Source organism: Mastomys coucha, unplaced genomic scaffold, assembly GCF_008632895.1.
Source record: "Mastomys coucha isolate ucsf_1 unplaced genomic scaffold, UCSF_Mcou_1 pScaffold23, whole genome shotgun sequence".
Lineage (NCBI taxonomy): Eukaryota > Metazoa > Chordata > Mammalia > Rodentia > Muridae > Mastomys > Mastomys coucha.
This window is the reverse complement of record NW_022196906.1, coordinates 36,614,372-36,636,285: the sequence shown is the minus strand read 5'-3', so window position 1 is coordinate 36,636,285 and position 21,914 is coordinate 36,614,372. Positions and strand designations below refer to the sequence as shown.

The following is a 21,914-nucleotide window of genomic DNA, read 5'->3' as shown; positions in this document are numbered from 1 at the left end:
CTGGGGATGGGTACACTTGGTACTGTTGAATCTTCTGCACCTTTGAGATTTTGAAGCCCACAGGTAAAGAGAGGATCTAGAAGACCCAAAGTTCATGTGTTACACCACCACAACTCTGTGGTTTGAACCATGGAGTCCTCCCCTGGTACCTGTACCCCATGCAGTGCATCCCATGGCTTTTGTGGCTGGCTGTTAGAACTCTCTCCATAGGAAGGAACCCCAGGCTTCAGGCATGGTTTGGTAGCTCCCTCCACAAACCAGCATGTACTCTTTCCTCACTTGCAGTTTCTGGACCTGGCAAATGAGTCCTATCATGAATAAGAGAGAAGTGTGTGTGGAGCTGGGGTTTCAGTTGTGGATACAATGTCAGATTGTGCAGTGGAGAGCCTCTTTATGCAGCCAAGGATGTCGTGTGGGCTGTGACATCACTGATGTGTGCAGAGAATGATCTCAGACTCTTTCTGTTTCCTTGTTTCTTCCCATCTGCCATTCCTCAGTTTCTAGTATTTTGAAACCTTGATTCTCCCTTCCTCTTCTAACCATAGGCCCCATCATTCCATATCCAGTCAGGAATCCAACCTGGGACCTTATCTAGAAAATATTGTGCCTGACATCAAAGGTCACCCGGCCTAATGGATTTGCAGTCTAGTGAGCGAGTGGGTCTATGGAGATGGTTCAATGGGCTAAGTGCTTGCTGCACAAGCATGAGGACCTGAGTTTGAATCCTCAGCACCCACATAAAAGCTGGATATAGTGATGTGCGTCGGCAACTTCAATGCTGGGGTAAAGATAGCTGGGTACTCTGGGCTCACTGCCCAGCTTCTCAGGCTGGCCAGATGGTAAGATCCAGCCAGGTTCAGTGAGAGACCTTGTCATAGAAATTAAGGTGGGGAGAAACAGAGGATGAATGACCTCTGGTGTCCATATTATATATACACACACACACACATGCACACACGCACACAAACACATACACACGTGCACACACACGCACACAAATACACACACACTTGTGCACATACACACACGCATGCACATGCATACACGTGCACACACACATGCAAACACACATACATATGTGCACACACGCATGCACACACATGCAAACACACATGTGCACACACATATGCACACACATACACACATGCACATACACATGCATGTAAACACACACACACACACACACATGCATGCACACTAGTGAGAAGAAAGGAGAACTCTATACCACAACCAAACTGGACTAAGTGTTTCAGATGAGAGGTGTAAAGTAGGGATGTGGGAACAAGGGTCTAAGGAATGAGGGTGTCTGGGTAACCCATGAACGGTAAGTATCTAGCATTCAGTAAGGGAGGGAAGCTTCCCAGTTGAAAGAAAGCAAGGACTCAGGCACTGCTGGTCCCCAGGTATCACAAAGTGGGAACCAGCTCCCTGTAAGGCAGCCAAAGGGGCCTGCCAATGAGAGACTCCCTCCACCTCTTTCTGCTCTCTCTCTCTCTTTCTCTCTCTCTCTCTCTCTCTCTCTCTTTCTCTCCTCTGTCACTCTCTGTCTGTCTTTCTGTCACTGTCTCTCTGTCTCTGTCTGTCTGTCTGTCTGTCTGTCTCTCTCTCTCTCTCTCTCTCTCTCTCACACACACACACACACACACACACACACACACACACACACACACACACACCTGCCTCTTCTGACTTCCATGGTCTGCTTTTCACCTCTCAGCTGGTGTCTCTTAGCCACCTTAGTCGCCTTGCTTTCTGCTTTTCTTCCTCCTCGACTGTCTTCGCATCTGAGATGTTAAGAGATTAAAGGCTGACCACCACTGGTACCACCTAGACCTTGTACCTTTGCAGCAGCTGTGTCCCTCAACACTCTGCAGACCAGACAGGGTGTGTGGGGGGCACCTTGGATTCGATATTACCTCTTTGGTGAGGGCTCGGACAATTTATACCCCCTGTTGGCTATGGCTATATGTTGTCATAGCCTGGGTCATTTCCCCATTCAATATTGTCCATAAACACTAATAAAACTGTCAGAGAGCCTAGCAGACCAGGGAGAGAAGGAGAGATGTGGGTTTAGAAGGGGCAGAAAGGAGTCTGGATTGGGCATGAGCAGAAGGTGAGAGTGCTGGGTAATGGTCTAAGGACTTAGTCAGGGCAGAACCTGAACTGCATCATCTGAATGTCCTGTTTTGTTCCCTAATCCTGTTTTTGCTCTGGTTACAGTGTGTCAGATCCTCCCCAAGGGTGTGGTTGCTGTCCTGGGACCATCGTCCAGCCCAGCCTCCAGCTCCATCATCAGCAACATCTGTGGAGAGAAGGAGGTGAGTGTGGGGCTGCTTTGGGGATGGTGCCTATAGACTGGATCCTTAATGCAGGAAGTGCCCAAGGAGGCCAAACTGTTAAGGATATCATCAATGCAAATGTGAGGTAGAATGGCCTCTGGGGGGACATGTCCTTTTCCCAGGTGATGAGAAGATGGGGAGACGTTTGACCACAGGATTTCCAAGCTATGCTCGGTCGGTGTCTTAGGGCTCCAGGACAGGGCAGTGTCTGCACTGGCCTCTCTGTGATGCAGAGAGATGGAGGCTGGTGGTCTAGCATGAGGCTAAGGGAGCAGAGGTCTGAGTTGTGCACTGTTGGTGTAGACAGTGTATTGGTTTTCTGTTCCATGGGATTCTGGGGAAGAATGCCTTGGGAGGAAGAAGCCACTGCTCCGTTTTATTGCGAGAATAAATTGTAAAAACCTCTGCTTTCTAAGTAGATGGGAAAGATTTTATTTTGTTGCCCTCATTCACTAGTTCCTGCATTTGCTCTTCCAAGCGAGATGTTGGTCTTCAGGTATGACCTCTGACTGGAGTCTCTCTGGGCCCAAAGTATGGAGGCCATTTCCTCTGGTTCCAGTTCATGGGACAAAAACATGATGGAAGACAGGTTTCCTAGCAACTTGCACTTTAGAGAGCCTGCCGATTGTAGGCATCACTGTGGGCCCATTTAGAAGCTGCCAGTCTTTCACCTGCAAATACATGCCCAGAAGACAGTAAATTACACTCCCCCACCCCTCTCCCACCCCCAGCCCCCACCCCATACCCCCATTCCCCCCACATCCACACATCCCCACACCACCCATACCTCTACCCCTCCTACCCTCCCTATCCCTGCCCTGCACCAGCCTTCCTGTGTCCCAAAGCCTTTGTGGACCAGTATGTAGAATGCAGCCTAGGCTCTGGGAGGAACATGAGGAGGCAGCACCATCTCCCACTTGTGCTAGAGACCCAAGGCTTGGCTTTCAAGCAGCATCTGATGCTGGGGGATATCCAGGTGCCCTTTCAAAGAAGGCCTAACATCCCCACAGCAAGCCACTCTTACCAAAGTTGGGGAATCACAGACAGGCTCCTGCTTATCCAGCTTCCTGGAGCCCTAGATACCGTGGTCAGGGTCTGTGAGTAGACCCTGGTTCTCTGACCCCCTCCCTCCGAACTGTTATGCGTAAGCATTTTATGGTCCTCGCCACCCCTGTCCCAAGGCTGGACTTGCTTCTCAGAGACCTTCAGAACCACCCCACCTCAGTTAACCCAGAGATACTTCTTAGGCAAGCTCAGACTGAAAAGCTACTTCTGTCCTGCCACGGCGTGTCACAGGCTCAGCCAGGAGCTGACGTTTAATTTGAATCTCTCTCGCTGGGCTTCAGGTAACATTAAGCGGAGTGTGTCGCAGGTTGTTACTCCAGCCTTGGCTCTGATCTTCACCCAGCTAGGTTGCCAGCATTTGAGCTCCCACATTTCTTTGGCTGATTCCTTTGGCTTTCTGTTCTCTCCCTTTCTCCACCACACTCCCTTCACTGCCCTTTGCTCTCCTTCCTCGGCCCCTACTCCAGAAAAGCTCTGTCTCGGAGCTGAGGCTCTTTCCCATTGGCTTGAGAGAGCCTCCACAGGACAGAGGGCTTTCAGGACAGAGGCCACGAGGCCTTCTGATTCGCAGCATACCCACAGTCCCCCCAGGAGGCACTGCCCAGACAGCAGCCAAGCAGTTACCCCCTCCTCTGTCTGGTCATGTTCTTTCCAGAGCGACCTTGCCTGCCACTCAGATTATGCATTTTGGTTAATATTTTATGAGGCCTGACTCTGAGGAAAAGCCATGGCGTCCTCGCCGTGGGCTCCAGCCCTTTAAACGCCACTAATATTTCTGAGACCCCATGGCTGGCTACTTCCTGCCTCCTGTTCTTCCCTCAGCCCCACTGTGGTGACTTCCTGGGATGAATTTGCAATCATGAATCAATCATGGATTGATTTTTCTCCAAGAGGCAGAGAGAGAACAAACCAGCAGGGTGAGGCCTAGCTACCCTTGCCCAGGCCACAGAGCAGCTGGCTGCCTCTCTAGCAGCCTTCTAGAGGGCCCCTGTTAGTGATTTAACCCTTGAGTCCATTCTGGAGAGACCACCCCACCCTCTCCCTTACACAGCTAAAGGGGGCCTCTGGAAACTTCTACAATTAGAGAAGAGAGAAGGGAGGGAAGTGGGGCATTGTCCAGGCACTGACTGTGCAGGTTTCTGGGCTGTTTTGATCTTGACACAGAATCACATTTTCTCTTCTTGGACTCTCACAAACACCCTAGGTCTGCTCTATTTGATGAAGGTTAGCCAGGTTAAATGGTTTGCTCCTGAATCACACAGTAGAACCTAGAGGCAAAACAGTCTGTAGACTCCAGAAACCACGTATCCTTCTCCCTGAAGGACCCCTCCTCAAATCTAGGGCTGGGAGCTGTGAATCCAGCCATGTCTCCAAGGGCTCTCCACCACGAGGGAGCTAATGGGCAGAGCTCTTTTGGCCAGCTGCTGCTGAAACTCAGTGGGTTGCCAGTCATAAGGGAGGAGTCAGGTCAGAGACTCCAAGGTCTAGATCTGAATGAGCCAGGGCACCTGGCCCATCCCCAGCCTTGCCCTTCATCTGGCTCATTTGTCACCTCACCTGCCTTCAAGGTGTTTGTGTTACTCACTTTAGATGGGTTGTTTGGGCTACAAAATGCAGGCAGGAGGAAAGGCCCCGATAAAATGCACTGGGTCAGCTCTGATCTTGAGACCTATCCTCCATACTTCAGGCTTTTGTCAATTCTGCACCATGCAGTCCCTGATGGGGGAAAAAATACATGGTTGTGTTCTGTCCATGGTTCAGGGGCTAAGCCTCCTTGAATTCAGTAATTTTCTCTTTGGATTTTACTAGATCTTTGCTCTCTTCCCATCTCAATTTCCAAAGAGCTCTGATTTCTGACAGACTTCTCTCTAAATTGTAAAAGGATAAGATGGTTGGAATCCTATAGAGACCATCACAGCATCATCCCAGACCCCTGTAGCAGAGCCTCTGAGCAAAGCCAGGCAATGAAAACTTCTGTAATCGCATCTGACTAATCCATTCTAGAAGCCGAGCACCCCATCATCAGGAAATTCTTCCCGCTGTCCACTTTCAATCTCACTTGCTTTCGCATCAGTACAGACTCACGCTCAGTGTCAGCTTTCCCAGCTCTGAGTACCAGAGATGAGAGTGTCTGAATAAAATCAAGGTGGATGGCAGCTTATTACGATTTAACTTTCCTATTACCTACCAAATAGCCTAAGCTGTCAATAAAGCCACCATTGGTGCCTCTTAATATCTCTTTCCCAGCAAAGAGGAGAAACATGGCACCTTCTAGAAATACCACTGGTAGATGTAGTGGAAAGCCAACACTGCTCTGATGAATCCAGGGCAGGTGTTTGTCCACTGGCTCCCTCCAGAGGCTCTGAATGCTCCCCAGGATCATTTCTGTCAGCCCCAGACCCTTGGGAGTTGCCCAGGAATCTTTCTGGGAACTACTGTATGCCAGCTATGATGGGTTGTATGAAAGCCTATAGGGAACTGTGTGTCTCTTCTTCCCATCTCTGCCCCATCTCATTAAATACAGATGATAGACTGTAAGGACTTCAAGAGTGATTGCACTCTTACACTACAGAGTATATACTGAGGTCTCTAGCCAAAGGGTGGCTTGTTCTGGGTCTTGCCAAGGATGCTACCATGTCGTACTCCCATGGACTTGGAGCCCAGGTCCTGAATGCTGCTCTTTCCTTGGTGTGTGTTAAAAGTGTTAAGTAAAAGAAGACCTGCTCAGGCACAGCCTGGGTCACCCATCCTGCTTTTGATCTCTCCATCATTCTGGATCTGGATTCTCCTTGTTGTCTCATTTTGCTCTTTTTGCCAGGTCCCTCATTTCAAAGTAGCCCCAGAGGAATTTGTCAGGTTCCAACTCCAGAGATTCACCACCCTGAACCTTCACCCCAGCAACACTGACATCAGCGTGGCTGTGGCTGGGATCCTGAACTTCTTCAACTGCACCACCGCCTGCCTCATCTGTGCCAAAGCAGAATGTACGTATTCCTGGGCTAGCTCCATGTCCAGACAGGCTGGTCTTGTTCATTTCTACAAACAGGTGCAATTCTCTCTCTCTCTCTCTCTCTCTCTCTCTCTCTCTCTCTCTCTCTCTCTCTCTCTCTCTCTCTCTCTCTCTCTCTCTCTCTCTCTCTCTCTCTGTATGTGTAAAAGAGAAACAGTGCCCATAAGCACCCTTTGGCATGGAACTAGGCTGCAGGGAGACTGGCCAACTGCCAAGTCTTTTTGTATCTGCAAACTCAATTCCCACATTTTCAGCCTCATTGTTAAGGAGACACAAAGAGAGAGGGAGAGAGAGGTGGGAATACAAAATTGAATGCATTTGTACTTGATGAGCTGAAGAGTATCTTCCCCCGGAGAGCAGGTTTTGCTGATGGAACAAGGTCCAAGGTCAATCCCTGATAAAGCACCTTCTTTTCTCTTTCTGCAAACACAGGCTTGGAAATGCATTTTCTGTGTCTCTCTCACACAATTTGAGACGTAAATTTAGTGTTTATGAGATTTAGCTAATTTGAGTCAGCAAACATGTGTGTTCATGTAGTCCGGGTGGCATCTGTATACCTGCTTACTGCTGCTTAGAGGCTGGCCTCTGGTGTGCACTGGTGGCCTGTGCTTGAACCTAGCCTGCCACCTGCACAGGGGAGCTGAGCAGGTTGCTCTGACCCTGCAGGTCGTCATGGGCTGTGTTCATTTACGGCAGTGTGCTCTCTTCTGTCAGGACCTGTCTTGGACTTGTCTGAGCTGCTCTGAGCAAGGCCTCCCTCTATCCTTGAATCTAAGTAATATCCAGAAACAAAACCACAGGACAGGTCAGACGCACGCACTTCAGCAGACCGTCACCCTTGCCTGCCTCCACACGTGCACTTTGTATTTATCCTCCAGCTTTCCTGTCTGTTTACTCCACAAGACCTGCTCCCCTGTGTGCTCTATCCGTACCTGATTATCACAACCAGGCAGGGGTCTGAAAGGCATGCCAACCCCAACTTCCAAGTTGAGTATGTTGAGACTCAGAGGTGAAGTGACTCACTCACAGTCTAAACCTTAGGCAGCAGAAACAAACAGGTCTTCACCAGACATCTCAAGCTTCTTCAAAGCCCAAAGTGGATACAGAGGAGAAGGGCCACTGCTTGCACTGTGAGCTGTCCCCTGACAGACTGTGCTAAGTGTCAGGTGAGCACTGTGACTCATGGGAGGAGATTCTCAGAGCCCAGGGATGCTAGGAGAGGTTTCCAGGCTTAGATGGGAGCTCCAGATGAACCTGGAAAGATTCAAAGACTTAAGTTAACAGGGAAGAGAGATGGAGGCCAAGGGAGGGGAAAGGAAACAGGAGAGACTGGTTCTGTGTCTGAGGAGGAGTGGTTTCCATTAAGAATGGATATTGATAGGAGATGGGAGGAGGTTGAAGAAGGAAATCCAAACCCATGGGTGGCAAGTAAGGGAGTGTAGACTTGGGTCCTGCGTTCATTGAGGGACCCTGAAGATCTCTTCCCTGAGAGGCCTCAAAAGAATGGTCCTTGTAATGTTGGGTTCACCGTTAAGGAACAACTAGTTTGAGTAGATGAAAATGAAGCCAGGGTTGGGGACCTGAGTTAGACTTCTAAGGAGCTGAAGACCCTCAGACCAGGAGAGACCATGCTGGTTCCGAAGGGTTCCAGCAAACATGCGCTGTGAAGGCTCACATGTGGGTCATGTGCAGGAACACACCAACTCCTCTCACTGCCAGTCAACATGGGTGCTGAAGCAATTACTACAAGAAAGTGATTTTGTAGGAAATGGGGTGTATTAGTGTTCTCAGGCCCGTACTCACCAAGGGGCTTCACCAAGAGCTGAGCGAACAGAAATCAAGTCCCTTCAGTACAAAAGAGGAAAGAGAACTCCAGAGAATAGTTGACCTTGTCTGGGGTCCCATAGCTAATAAGTGGTAGAGTGGAGGCTAAAATTCAAGTTTCCTGGAAAGTAGTTCAATGTGTTGCCAGCATTTCCTTTGCATTTGCCAGACTGGGTTCCTCTGAATCTAAGATGGCCCATGGAAGAGTCTCAGATCACTTTTCACTATTTAAATTTAAAATCTGAATGAATTAAAATGAAATTTTCAGAGCTGGGTGTGGTGGTGCTCCTCTGTAACCTTAGCACTTGGGAAACTGAGACAGGAGGATTGCTGTAGATGGAAGCCTCTGTAGGCCACAGAGCAAGAGTCAGTTTTTTTTTTTTTAAATACAATAAGATAAATTTACACTAAAAATTAAAATCCCACAATCTCACTATCCTCACTTCAGGTGTTCTGCAGACACTTGTAGCCACTGACCACCAACTAGCAAGCACTGAGACAAAACAGCGTAGCACTGCGGAATGCTCGCCTGGACAGCATCGCTTTGATGAGAATGAGTATGGGCAAGGAGTTCTGTGTTAAAAATAAAGAAGAGATAGGTGAACAGAGGGCAAACGTTCCTCCTCTTTCCCGCTTGTGGCAACTCACACTCCAACTTGGCGTGGACATTCTGAGATGCCCGTGCCTCTCCAAATAGTCTCCCACAAGCCTCCCAAAGACCTGGCAGACCACAGGATGCTAATATTTGATAGAATGTGGTTGGGAGGTGCTCTATTTCTACCCTGTGTATGTAGTGCCCAGCATCAATGTGTGATGTCCTAGCATCGAGCCCCTTCCTCATTCTGGGAATGGATTGTGACAAGGCCACTCTAACGGGACTTACACAGTGGGGCCTTTAGGAGATAAAGGAGAAATCTGTCTGAAATACTTGGAAGCAAAAGTTGTCTCAAAGTCTACCTCAGTGCTAGTTGAACAAGAGCTCACCCACCCTTCAGGAAATTCTTTCTTGTGTCTAAGCCATGGTCAATCTTGCTTATAAACTGAGCCTGTTTCTCTCCTCTAGCTCTTATGGGGCCTAGGGAGGTCTGTGGCTCAAGTGTATGTGAAACATTGACTCTGCGCTCAGGACTTTGATGGGTACTGCAGCCTCCCAAATCAGTACTCTTTTCATGAGGATCCTGGCACTCCCTTTCTCCTCAGGCATGCCGGAGTGGAGAAAATAGCATTGGGTATTTTGTCTTGTTTTGTTTCTAAAGGGACTTTGAGGTCATATTGCGACAAAGCCAGGGTTCTTCTTGGGGTCCTCCTAGCCCAGTCTGGGGCTCACTGCTTAGTGTCTCATCCTCCCTCTCCCCAGATCTGTACAGATCTGTGCAGGGCAGCAGCTTGAATATGGGCTCTGCCTGGTAGGAATAGAGACTTCTGGAGCAGAGGTCCCTACCGTCCTGGAGAAGAGGGGAAGGGTGGATGAATACACTCCAGGGTCTGGAAAATTCGAGGATGCCCAGACAGAGGCTCAGAGCCTCTTCGGCCATAGCATAATGTGCTTAGAGAATTCATTAGGTTGCTTCAACTTCTGTACCCACCCACCAGGCCAGGGGAAGGAAGGTGGGGCAGGCAGGAGAAGTTCAAGGGCAGAGAAGATTAAAAATCTAATCAAAGGCTGAGGAAATGAGGGGCTGCAGGGAAATGTGGCTCAGAGCTCTGGATGAGACCTTCTTCCATCTTCCTTATTAATGCTGGGCCAAGAGACACTGAGGGTGGAATTAGGAAGGGGAATCTAATTCTATTTCTCCACCTCAGAATCGCATAACGGGGATCATTCCACAGAGAGCCAACCACATATGCTCCTGTTTCCCAGAAGGAGTTTTTATCTTAATAAGCAGGTTTGGGACCAAGCAGAGATACATGGCGAATTATGTTACTTTTCTTTAATGAGAGAAAAAAAAAGTCAGAAAGTCTCTAAGTTTTATTTCTCAAAAGGTTGAGGAGATGTCGTGAGTGGCCCTGCCAAGGCTTCCCCAGTTATCCCCCATGGAACCCAAGGGAGCTGGACATGCAAGGGCTTCCACAGAGAGCTGTGGGTCCCACAATGGCTATGGAAGCACACGTGTCATGATAGGAGGAAGTGTCGCCTAAGAGAGAGGCCAGGTGGTGGTGTGAAAGAGGACCATCCTGGGCGTGAAGAAATGGCTGTTAGTGGAATGCTTGCCACACAATCATGGGGACTCAAGTCTAGATCCTCACAGAAGCCACATAAAACCTAGTCAGTGGTAAACAAACAGTTGCCATCTCAATGCTGGAGGAGCAGAAACAGGAGGCTCCCTGGCCAGCCAGTCTAGCCAAATTGTTGAGCTCCAGTTTCAGAGGCCCTGTCCCAAAAAAATAAGGACAGTGATTGATGGGCAGCATCTAAAATCAACCTCTGGACTCTACTTGAAAGCATATGCACACACACACACACACACACACACACACACACACACACATACACACACACACACGAGGGCAGGGGAGAAGAGAGAGAGAACACCTCACTGTTGTAACCCAGAGGAGCTGTTTGATGCTCAGCGGACACTCGGCCTTTCTGAGCCATTCTTTGCTGTTGTTGGAGATGATAAAGCCCACTGAGGTGATTGGGCAGGACGGTCCCCGCACCCAGAGGATAATTACTGTTGCCGTACCCTGCACAACTGGCTGACGAGGTGGGAGCCGAGCAGGGGACGTTATGGCTTGCTGCTACCCAGCAAGCTTTCAAAGAGTATATGGGGCAGTAGTGGGCCTTCTCCATGAGTTGCTGTGAAAAGCCTCTTGCTCATAACGTTACAGACTTAACCATGCACCTACAGGCTGATCTTAGGAGGGGACAGTGACTCCATGACCCAGTGACATTTACTGTGTACTGAGCTCTGTGCTGAGAGTGCTTATATTATCTTAACCTTTAGTCCTCAAGTCTTGGGTTTGATCCTTAATGTTACCCTGAACATTTAAATCCTCCAATTTAAACCAGAGAACTGAAGATGACCATATATGACGGGTTCTGTTACCAGAATTATCTGCAGGAAGAAAGGAGAGTTAACATCCAATCTCAAGTTCACGTGGTTCTCATCTCCCTTGGCCTTGCTTACCCCTCTGATCCATGTAGGAGACAAAGGAGTGAGGACTACCTTTTTCTACATGTGGGGAGCACAGAGAGCCCCCCAGTGTGAGTGGTGCAGTCAGAGGCCAGGTCTATACCTGCCCAGACCTCTGTCCCTGTAGACTTCTTTCCCTTCCACCTCAGCTCCACCGCCTTCTCCACCATCCTTGTTCCTGAGGCCAGCCTCAGGTGTGAGATGGGACAGGCAGAAGCATATGAAGGCATCATTCCCACACGTGAATCTGAATCATGCTTCTCATCATGCAGTGACCAGTCCCTCTGCACTCTCACCTTCTCTGGTCAGACTCAGTTTCTCCAGCTAGATAGGGTGGCACTCAGGAAGCTGAAGGAGAAAGATGTTAAATTTAAGGCCATCCTGGGTTACCTACGGAAAAGACCTAGTCTCCAATGGACCCTCTCCTTGCAAAAAGAAAAAAAAATAAACTAACTGGTGCCACAGACATTTAACAACCATGCAGCCTGGGTTTGACACTTGGCAAGGGAAGAAAGATGAGCACTTGGCGGGGTCAAGGGCATCAGGCACCACATCATACTCATTTAATATATTACATTCTCCCCAAGGTCAATCCCAAGGTCAATCCCTCAGCATTAGCTGGTTCCCCCAGTACTTACCAGGACTTCCCTCCCTGGGAAGAGAGCACTTCCCATGGCCAAGTGCTGTACAGAGGGAGTCAGCTAGTAGAGGGACAGAGGAAGGGAGGCTGAGAGAGGACCAGCCAGACTAGATACTGTATTGTATTTTCTTCTTTGAGATGGGTTGTGTGTGTCACAGGATGGCCTCAAACTCATGTAGCCAAAGATAACCTTGAGCTTTCCGATCCTCCTGTCTCTCCAGCCGATTGCTGAGATCATGGTGTGAGATCCCTTGCTCAGTTTCTGTGATGCTGGAGGTTGGAGCCAGGGATTCCTGCACGCTGGGCAAATGCTCACCCAACTGAGCTACCACCACCACCCCAGTAGCCTGATGTAGATATTTTCTGTAATGTGCGTGTTGGGGGGGCAGGGGGCTCTGCATATGGTAGCCAGATGTTGATGTTTAAATGTCTTTCTCGGTTTATTTTTTTTTTTCTTTACACTTTGTTTGCTTATTTGTGTGTGTATGAGAGAGTCAGACAGACAGAAAGAGAGACAGAAACAGAGAGAAACTTACAGGAGGTGGTTCTTTCCTTCTACCATGTAGGTCAAGGGATCAAACTCAGGCCATCACTGGGCAGCAAGCACCCTTGGCAGACGTCCCCCCAATCACTCTCACCTCCCCTTCCCTCCCCCTCACTAAACTTGGAACTTCTAAGTCTTCTAAACTGGCTTGCCATGGCATGCCACCAAGCATGCCAAAACCCAAATGTCTCTCTGAGTCTGCTCTCCACTGAGGACAGATTCACAAGCCCTGGCCACCCCACCTTGCTTTACAGAATATTGAGGATCTAAACTTGGGCCTCTGTGCTGTACGGTAAGCACTCGAACCCTGAGCTATCTGCATAAGCCCTGTGTTTAGATTGTGATGTTGGATCATTGTGTCCCCCTGCAGAGATCTCAAGCATCTCTGCCCCTGTCCTGTGTCTATAACCAACTCTAGATCCACTTTTACAGCTTCAATGCCCTCCCTCTGGCCCTGGGGCCCCTGCCTTGTAGTTCTGGAAACCAGTCTATGCCCTGCGTCCCAGAGCAGCTGCCTATTGGGTTCCACATTGATCCACTTTGGTCCTGATGGAGACTAATGGGTTCCCCAGGCTCCTCAGCCCAGCCTTGGTAGGCAGGCTGCCGCTGGGCCAGCGTTCAGTCCCCATCCTGGGCTGGGGGTGGTGGAAACCTGAAGGGAGCATGGAGTTTTAACACCTGTGATGGGGGCTGTGCCTGGTAAATCCTTAGTTCTAGTAAAGAGGTGAGGGTGACACTAGTCCAGCAGCACCAAGCAGTGAATGCTTTCTCTTCTGTGAGTCTCCCACAGCCTGGAAACAAAAGTACCAACTTCTGGGGCCTGAGAGATTCATTACCACCAAGCATGACAGTCTGAGCTGGAACCCCGGGATCCACATGGTGGAAAAAGCAGGGGCTCCACAAAGTGTTGTGCACATGTGTGGCAACACATATTCTCTCTCTCTCTCTCTCTCTCTCTCTCTCTCTCTCTCTCTCTCTCTCTCTCTCTCTTACTCTCTCATATGCCAACACAAACGCAAAGTTAATTTTAAAAGGATTGGGTGTTTTTGTATTTTTCTGTTTTGGTTTTTGGTTTTTTGGTTGGTGTGTGTGTGTGTGTGTGTGTGTGTGTGTGTGTGTGTGTGTGTGTCCTGTTTTAGACTTGCAGATTCAGAGGCTCCCTGATCTGGAGATGCATGGCTTTTCTCCCTTTCCCACTCCCCACCCATAGTTTAATTCTCTAGAGGAAAGTCCCTAAAAGGGTCTTCCTGATGATGGGGATCTGAACTGCCACACTGCATCTCTAGACAGTGAAACCAGGATGCTACCCCAGTGCGAGCAAGCCTCTCTCCCTGTGACATCTAATCCTCAGGATTGTCATCCCTGTGAGGATTCCAGGATCAAGCCAGTCTTGACTGCCTTTCCCGTGTTTCCTCAAGCCACATCCATTCCATTAAGCTGCCTGCCTGGTGACAAGGTGACAGGTCTCCCCAGGCACTGCTGTCCCCTGACCTCAGAGTTACTTCCTCAAGTTTCTAACTCAGTCCGGTCCAACAAGTGTGCTGTACGGGCCTTTCCTGGGCATGTGCAGAGGTCTCTGAAAGGTTCCCTGGCTTTCCTGATGGGATTCATTCAGGTACATAGTATTGTATTTTGGTGGTCCTAACTTACAATGATCTAACTTACATTGTCCCACCTTTACCATCAGCAGAAGCAATGTGCCCTCAGTGGAAAATGTTCTTAAGGTGCTTCCGAGATGGCTCAGCAGCTAAAGTGTGCTACACAACCATGAACACCCAAGTTTGGGTTTTCCAGTACCCACATAAAAACTTGGGAGCAGTGGCACATGTTTTATAATCTTGCCACTAGGGAAATAGAAACAGGAGAACCCCTGGGCTTATTGGGCATCAGCCTAGCTGAACTGGCGAGAACCTCTGGTTTGGAGAGAGGCTCTGCCTTAAAATGTAATGCAGAAAGTGATTGTGGGAGACACCTGACGTTGAACCCCCCCTCCCACTACCACCTCCTCCTCCACCCCACACTCTCACACCATGCTTGAAATTTTGATTTGGATCCTTTCCCTGGATAATGGTATTAGGCTTCACACTTTTGTGGGGGATGGTGGGAAGTGATAGCAAGTCATGTGATCACAAGAGGGAGCCCCCACACTAGAATGTGCAGTGTGTGGTGTTGCTAAGCCCCAGAATTCCACAGCAGAGTGTGTGCAGTGTGTTTTCAGATTAGGATAGCTCCAGCTGACAATGGCCTTATCAGGATTGAAAATTCAGGGCACTATGTATGCTGGTAAATATTTTATGTGATTTATCAGCAGGGGTTATGATTTAGGTGCTGGGTGATTACTCCTGTAAGTGTTGGGGTGGGGGGAATGGGTAAAGACTTGAGAAAGGAGGGATGTTTTTAGGAGGAGAGGCAGGAAAGTACAAAAAAAGAGACAAATAAGACTTGCAGAGGCCCTTCTGGGTGACTGACACCTCCCTGCTGTGTGACTATCTGATAACCTTGCCCCTGACCTCCCAGACATGTGGAGCTGGAGGCTGAGGACATTGTCCCACTAGCTCCCTTGCCATGTTTGAGCCTCAATATTGTGCTCATTGCTGGCCACTCCAGTTAGGGGAAAGAATAGTTTTCTGATGGGGGATCGGGGATGGGTGCACACCTTTAGGGGTGCTCACTGCCCGTCTCTAGCCCTCCCTCTTTGCACACAGAATATGGGGTGCAGCAGAGGAATATGCTGTTTTTGTTTAAAGGGTAGCTGGGCAGCCGAGGGGTCAGGGGTCAGATTGATTGGAGCAAGGTCTCTGGTGTGCTTTCCCCAAGAGCCCAGGGACCCTGCCAGGATGAAAGGGATGATGGGTCCCTGGGCCACCTTTGTCAGGTGTCACCATTCTGTTCCCCATCCTGCTGTATTCCCCCAGGCTTCCTGGTCTCACTCTACTGAATAGCTTTGCCCATCTCATACATTTTGGCTTGGGAGATGATTAGCTTCTTTCTAGCCAGCCTCCAAAAATTCTCATTGCTACAGCCCAGGCCTGTGGGATTCACAAAACTTCCCACATTTTAATCCCTCTGGCCTCAGTGATCATGCAGTGCCTAGGACCTGACTGCGACCATCTAGAATGCCATCTCTGTGTCCTCCTGATCATCCTGATGAGAACAGTGCCTTTTGGGGCAGAAGCTCAGGTCTGGGCCTGGTGGAGGCTAGCCTCTGATATCATCTCAGAGCGCAGTATGCCCTCTCTCCATCTTGCAGTTGGGACAAAAAGGTTGCTCCCACAGGAGTCTAAATCCACTCAGGTTACCAAACAAATGGGAGTACGGTTTAATTTTGCTCTCTACTTGCCTTACTTTAAACACTGAGGGCAGGATCCATTGTGTCTGCCTGCTGTCTGTGTACATAAAGCCCCCAGGGACATACCTCTTTCAATGAAGCCACACCTCCCAATCCTCCCAAAGCTGTTCCACCAATGAGGGACCAAGCTTATGATCCTATGAAGGCCATTCTCATTCAAAACACCATACACCACATAGCTTCTGTTTGTGAAGCAAGTTATTCCAAGGTTATTCCAGCCCACGTCTCTTACCAGGCAGCTCCCAGCTCCCTGGAGACCATTCTCAAGACTTACAGTGAAGTAGTGGTGGTGGGGGGCAGGACACAGACACAGGAAAAATAGGTAAGCTACACCAGGTTCTCAAGCTCCCACTCTGGTTCCTTGTTTCAAAACAAAACAAAACAACACACACACACACACACACACACACACACTGAATATTAGCTTTCCCCACTTAAGTGTCTAGAAGTATGTCCATGTCCCTGGGGAGCTCTGTAGGTACAGTACCTGCTGCTACATGCTTTGTTCCAAGAGGCAATGTGGCCTCCTGGATGAAGGGTCGGGTGGAAGTCAGAAAGTGGGAATTCTTGTCTCAGCCGTGTCCCTCGCATGTGTGACTGTGCAAGTCACCACTTTTTCCATGACAGAAGGACTGGGTGGATGTTCCTCAGTGCCACCTATCAATGATGCCAACTGTCTTTGGGCCTCAGGAGGGTGCAGGAAAGAGTGTTTATGGGCTGCATTGATGGTGCTTCTGAATTGAATACTGTGTCAGTCTGCACTGAAGCTGGCAGCCAGGGAACATACAGTGGTAGAAAATCAGCCTCCTTTTACTGCCCACAGTATGAGGTGTGTTCCTTACCTCCCTGCCTCCCATTCTTCTTGGAACTTGGGAATTCTAATACTGTACAGTATTGTTATGAAGACTTACATAAGATAAGCCATGTTAAAAATTTAGTACATTAGCCAGAGCATAATAAGGTTTGATAAACGTTTCTCCTGTCATTGCTCTGTGAGCAAATGCCTGCAGGTATCTCTCTACCAGACTCCAGACTACTGGCTCAGAGGAGATGGCTCTTTTGCCACACGTCTGCCTTTTCCCTGGCCTGCCTTGGCAGGGACAGACAGAATTAAACCCCTTTATCTCAGCAACGTTGTTCTGGATCGTTTCTTCACACCAAGACCCCTGACATCTACTAGCTGGGGGTGGAGGAGAAGGGGAGAATCCTTAGCACAGGGTCCCCTTTCCCTGTTTGGTTTTGAGCCTCGGCTTGCTGCTGTTCAAAGCCTTTTCTTTTATGACCATGTTAATACCTCGTCTTAGAGCAGCCACAGGGCTCTACAGAATTCAAGAGGCTTTGCCAGGACTCTTTCCTGGGCCTTGGGATCTTGAGGGAACTGCTTTGCCACCGCCAAAATGGAAACAAAGGCTTTTCTTGACGGAGCTTGATGGAACACTTCTGGGTTCTCCTGAGCACTGGAGAGCTTTACAGTGCATCATTTAATGCGTACACAGCCCCAGGAGCTGTCCACTGTTAGGATTCATTTTTCTTGGAGGAGCTGACTAGACAACTGGCTACATGAGAAGGTTCTGGAAGTGGGGAAAAAAAATCCAGGTCTGCTGCTCTCTGAATCCAGCTCTCAGCCACTGGGCACAGTGCTTCAGAGAAGAACTGGGGTGGGGTGGGGTTCTCTTACCTTGCCCTGCCTCCCTGAAGGGCCTCAGGTTTTATTGTAAAAGTAGAGGATTCCTGGGGAGCTGATGGGAGCTTCTAGGTGCTCTTACAGTTAGACAGCATAGCTGAAGCTCAAGAGGCAGAGAAACCTGCTTATGGTTTAAAGCTGATAGCATTAGCTCTGAGCTGCCCTGCTTCACCATGTGGCCCGCTTTTTGTGAGTGTCTGTGGAGACATCTCTGCAGACCCTCAGGGGCTTCCCCCTCTTTCCCATTCCAGGCCTTTTAAACCTGGAGAAGCTGCTCCGGCAATTCCTTATCTCCAAGGACACCCTCTCAGTCCGGATGCTGGATGACACACGGGACCCTACTCCGCTCCTCAAGGAAATCCGGGATGACAAGACAGCTACTATCATCATTCATGCCAACGCCTCCATGTCGCACACCATCCTCCTCAAGGTGGGAGCCTGGGTGGGGTGGGTGCTAGGAGGATGGTTCACTCTTCATACCCCAGCTTTCCTGACTTTAGCTGTGGTTGTCCCTTGGCCCTGGCATGAATCTGAATGCAGATCCCTTCTGTCTAACTCTGCGTCCGTGGACAACAGTTCCTCCAAAGAGAAGGCAGGATGATGTTGTCACTCGGAAACACTTAGCACCTGGTGGGGCTGAGGCTTGAGGACTAGAGTCAGACTTGAGACACTCCAGTGGGGGCCACTTGTCAGGCAGTGTGCATATAGCACCACTCACGTATGGTGCTGACAGTCACCCTGTCCTCAGTCCTGAAAGTGTTTCAACAGCTCGCAAAGTGCCTCCCTGTCATTCCACAGCACAGCCCTCTCCAAGGTGCTGGGAGGGGCGTATGTTGTTGTCTTCATCATGCAGGTGAAGAAGATAACTCTGGGAGGTTATCAGCTGTCAGAGACCAGGGAAGCAGGGCACAACACACCTGGTGGGAGCATCACCCCCTAGGGCAGCCACTTTCTATTGGGCTCATGATGCTCTAGAGTGATGTCCAAGCAGACAGAGGCAGATAGCCATGGAGCTTCGTCAGAGAGAGAAGTCAGGTAATTAGGGTCACATGGATAGCTGGTAGCAGCTGGGCAGCTGAGGTGCCACCTGGCACCAGTGCCTGGTCTGAGCATGTGCTTCAGGAGGCAAGCCTTGCTCTAGGCTCTCCCAGGGCTTCTCAGCAGTCCTCATAACTGTTCAGGCACATTGACCTCTCTTAATGCTGTTTAAATTACACTGCCAGCTTCTACTGGGTATCCAGGCTTCTTGTTAACCTCTGCCTGGCTGGGCGAAGCCCCCCAACACTCCATATCTGTCTCTTCCTCTCCTTTCTTTTCTGCCTTTTTCCTCCCTCCCCTGCCCAGGTCTTTTTTCCCTTTTTAATCTAAGAGTTAATAAGAGATTTGAATGAGTTCATTCAGTACCCAGGGCTGTCCCTTCAGCCTGTTGCTATAGTAATTTTCCACAGCACCAAAACCGCATTTGTCTATGAGCACTCAACTTATGAAAGAACATTCAGACCACACACACACACACACACACACACACACACACACACATACACAGAGAGAGAGATACACACATATACACACAGATCCACATACAGAAACAAACATAGAGATACACACACAGAGACACACACTGAGATACACACACACAGAGATCCATATACAGAGACTAACATAGAGATATATATACATAAACACACACAGAGTCATAAACACGCATAGAGATACACACACACAGATACACATACAGAGATAAACATAGACACACATAGAGAGTCATGAACCTACTCAGACACACAGACAGACACACAGACATAGAGACACACTTATGTGCACACAAACATACACAGAGCTATGAACACATACACACACACACACACTCACACACACTCCTCTTTTTTGCTTTTTTCCTTCGCACATCAGGAGATATTATCCATGATGTCATTATGAATGAAAAGGCTCCTGTAGGTTTTAGGGCCAGCAGGCTGAGGGTCATCTTTATGGGTAAGAGCTTCAGCTAGGTAATTAGATGTTCTTCCAGCATGCCGGTGGAGAGCAGAGGCTGGAGAAGGCTGCTTCCAAGAGTGCTCCACAATTCCTGCCATAGCAAATTGATGTTGCCCAGCCCCCCCCCCCCGTTCTACCCACACCCTGCTAACCTTCTGAGTTTATTGCTGAGATTTTAAAATTACAAAAAGAAAGTACAAAGAAGAAAATAAATGTCACTCACAACCCTCGCAGCCTTAACCTTTCCTAAAATTTTGATGTCTATTCTTTCTGCTTCAGACATCCCCCAATCATCCCCACGCTGTTTAAAACCTTCTGTAATCAGCCATTCTTTTTGCTCAACTATGTATCACACATTTTCCATGTCATTAAATATTTCTCTACAGATATTTTAGTGGCTGTATCGTTTCCTATCATCCTTGTATCCCATAATTTATTTAGCCATCCCTTCATCCTTGTAGAAACAGGTTGTTTCCAATCTTTTGCTATGATAAATAATGTTAGGGCACACATCTTCATACATAAATCTTTCTGCACGTGCGTTCATGCATATTTCTTTAGCATACGCTCCCAAAGTGGAATACCAAGTTCAAGCGCTACACGCCCTGAAGGAGTTTGGGCAGACTTGCCGCTCAAACCCTTTACATGCACAGAAGTGACAGACAGTGCACCTTTGCCAGTACTGAAAGGTTTTTTTTTTAAACATAGCTGTGTTTTCCCACTTCTTAGGGATTTTATGCAGGGGAGGAGGACATGGGATAGATGGGTGGATTTACTTAGCGCATTGTGCTTTCGAAGGCAACTGTCTGTAGTGATCCTCATTAGCCAACAGCTGCTCTGGGTGCCCCGTGGCCACCCTTTATCACCTCCCCTCCTGCTTTACTTACACTCTTAAATCTTTACAGCCAAACTGATCGATGAACAGGGGGGCTTTGGGAAGCCTGTTTCCTTGCTTCCCACCAGACATCCTGGTAGCCACAGGCAGGTAGTATTTCCGGCAAGCCTGGCCTCCTCCTCTGGCTTCCATAAGGCTCCACGTTTGTCTCCTGCGCTTTCTGGGGGCCCTGGTATCCACTTGGGAGCCATGCTCTGGTTGGCGGCTCTTGGCAGCTTCTTGTTTTGAGGAGGCTTTACACAGTAATCCCCTACTTTATCGAGTGGCTGTTTCAGCAGCGAACTCCATATTTACCCAGAATTCATGTCTTAAAAAGCAAGGATCTCTTGTCTTTTATCTCTAGGAAAGCAGGTTTCACAAAATGGATTTTAACTACTGACTATGCCCCTTGGCCTGCCCCTGGCTGATGCCTATCAGCAGTAGTCATGTGGGTCTAGGCAGTATGGGGGCAGTGGTACTCTCCTAGGAAAGATGTGAGAGGATATGTTAAGGTGTGAATGGAGGGTGGCATCCTGACTTATCGTTGTCTTGAGAAAGGGGAAGAAAGTGTTAAAGGGAGGAGCCTGATGAAAACTTTGTACTCTGCTGAAGCTCCACACCATCTTGATCTTGTCACCAAGCCCTTCAGGTGCCCATTGGGACTATGGTGATGTCAGTGTATCCTGAACTTCAAGCAGTTGGGGGGATGCAAAGTTAAGAATGCTCACAAAGTTATTTGAGTTCTTGGGAGAGAAAGAGGAAAATGCAATTATCCTGGTCTTGTTTCTCCCTTCCTCCTCCACAATAGTTATGACAAGAGCCATCTCCCAGTGGCCCAGGGCTGCAGGATATATATGAAAATCTAAGGGACTGTCAGGAGGGATGAAGGCCCTGGAGAGAGCCAGGCTCATTACTTACATGATCTCCTTGTCAATTTCTATAGCACCTGTCACACTCAAAACCAGGCACACTGGCAGGAAAGGTTGGTCAGGGGTGTTTGTGATGGCTCCAGGGATCAGACCAAAGGGAAACTGTACCAAAGCCACATTTCTGAGCTGCGGGATGGCACTGCACCAGTGCATAGCAATCGAGGGTGAAGCGTGTCATGGGCAACTTGTTCCTTAGCAGAGATAAAAAAAAAAATCAGGTTTGCAAATGACTCACTTAATCTGCAGATACAGTCTGCTCCGGCCTCCTGTACATTCTGACAGACACGGGGTTCATCTGGGCGTGCTCCACGCTCCTCATCTCAGTCCCTAAGAGTGCTGCGTGTACACTTTCATCAAGCTTGTGGTCCTTGGTGGGGGAGTGTGGTTTGGTTACAGTGATTGTCCCCCTTCAGTTAATCCATTGGAAGGCTTTAGAGTACCTGGCACAGACCTAATAGTGGGTAAACCTTAGCCAGTGCTATTGTTAGGAGTCATGAAGGTTATTCTAGTATGTTTTCTTATTCGCT

The 21,914-nt window shown here is 48.9% G+C and overlaps 1 protein-coding gene across 3 annotated transcripts in view; it reads left to right on the top strand.

The window, feature by feature from the left end:
- Grik4 (glutamate ionotropic receptor kainate type subunit 4) overlaps window positions 1-21,914 on the top strand; it is a 433,126-nt gene that overhangs the window by 266,542 nt on the left and 144,670 nt on the right. For all 3 annotated transcript variants that reach the window (XM_031343459.1, XM_031343458.1, XM_031343457.1), the window contains exons 5-7: window positions 2,221-2,318; window positions 6,223-6,388; window positions 17,841-18,019. In XM_031343459.1, coding sequence (XP_031199319.1) covers window positions 2,221-2,318; window positions 6,223-6,388; window positions 17,841-18,019 — 443 coding nt within the window. The remainder of the gene's footprint in view (window positions 1-2,220; window positions 2,319-6,222; window positions 6,389-17,840; window positions 18,020-21,914) is intronic.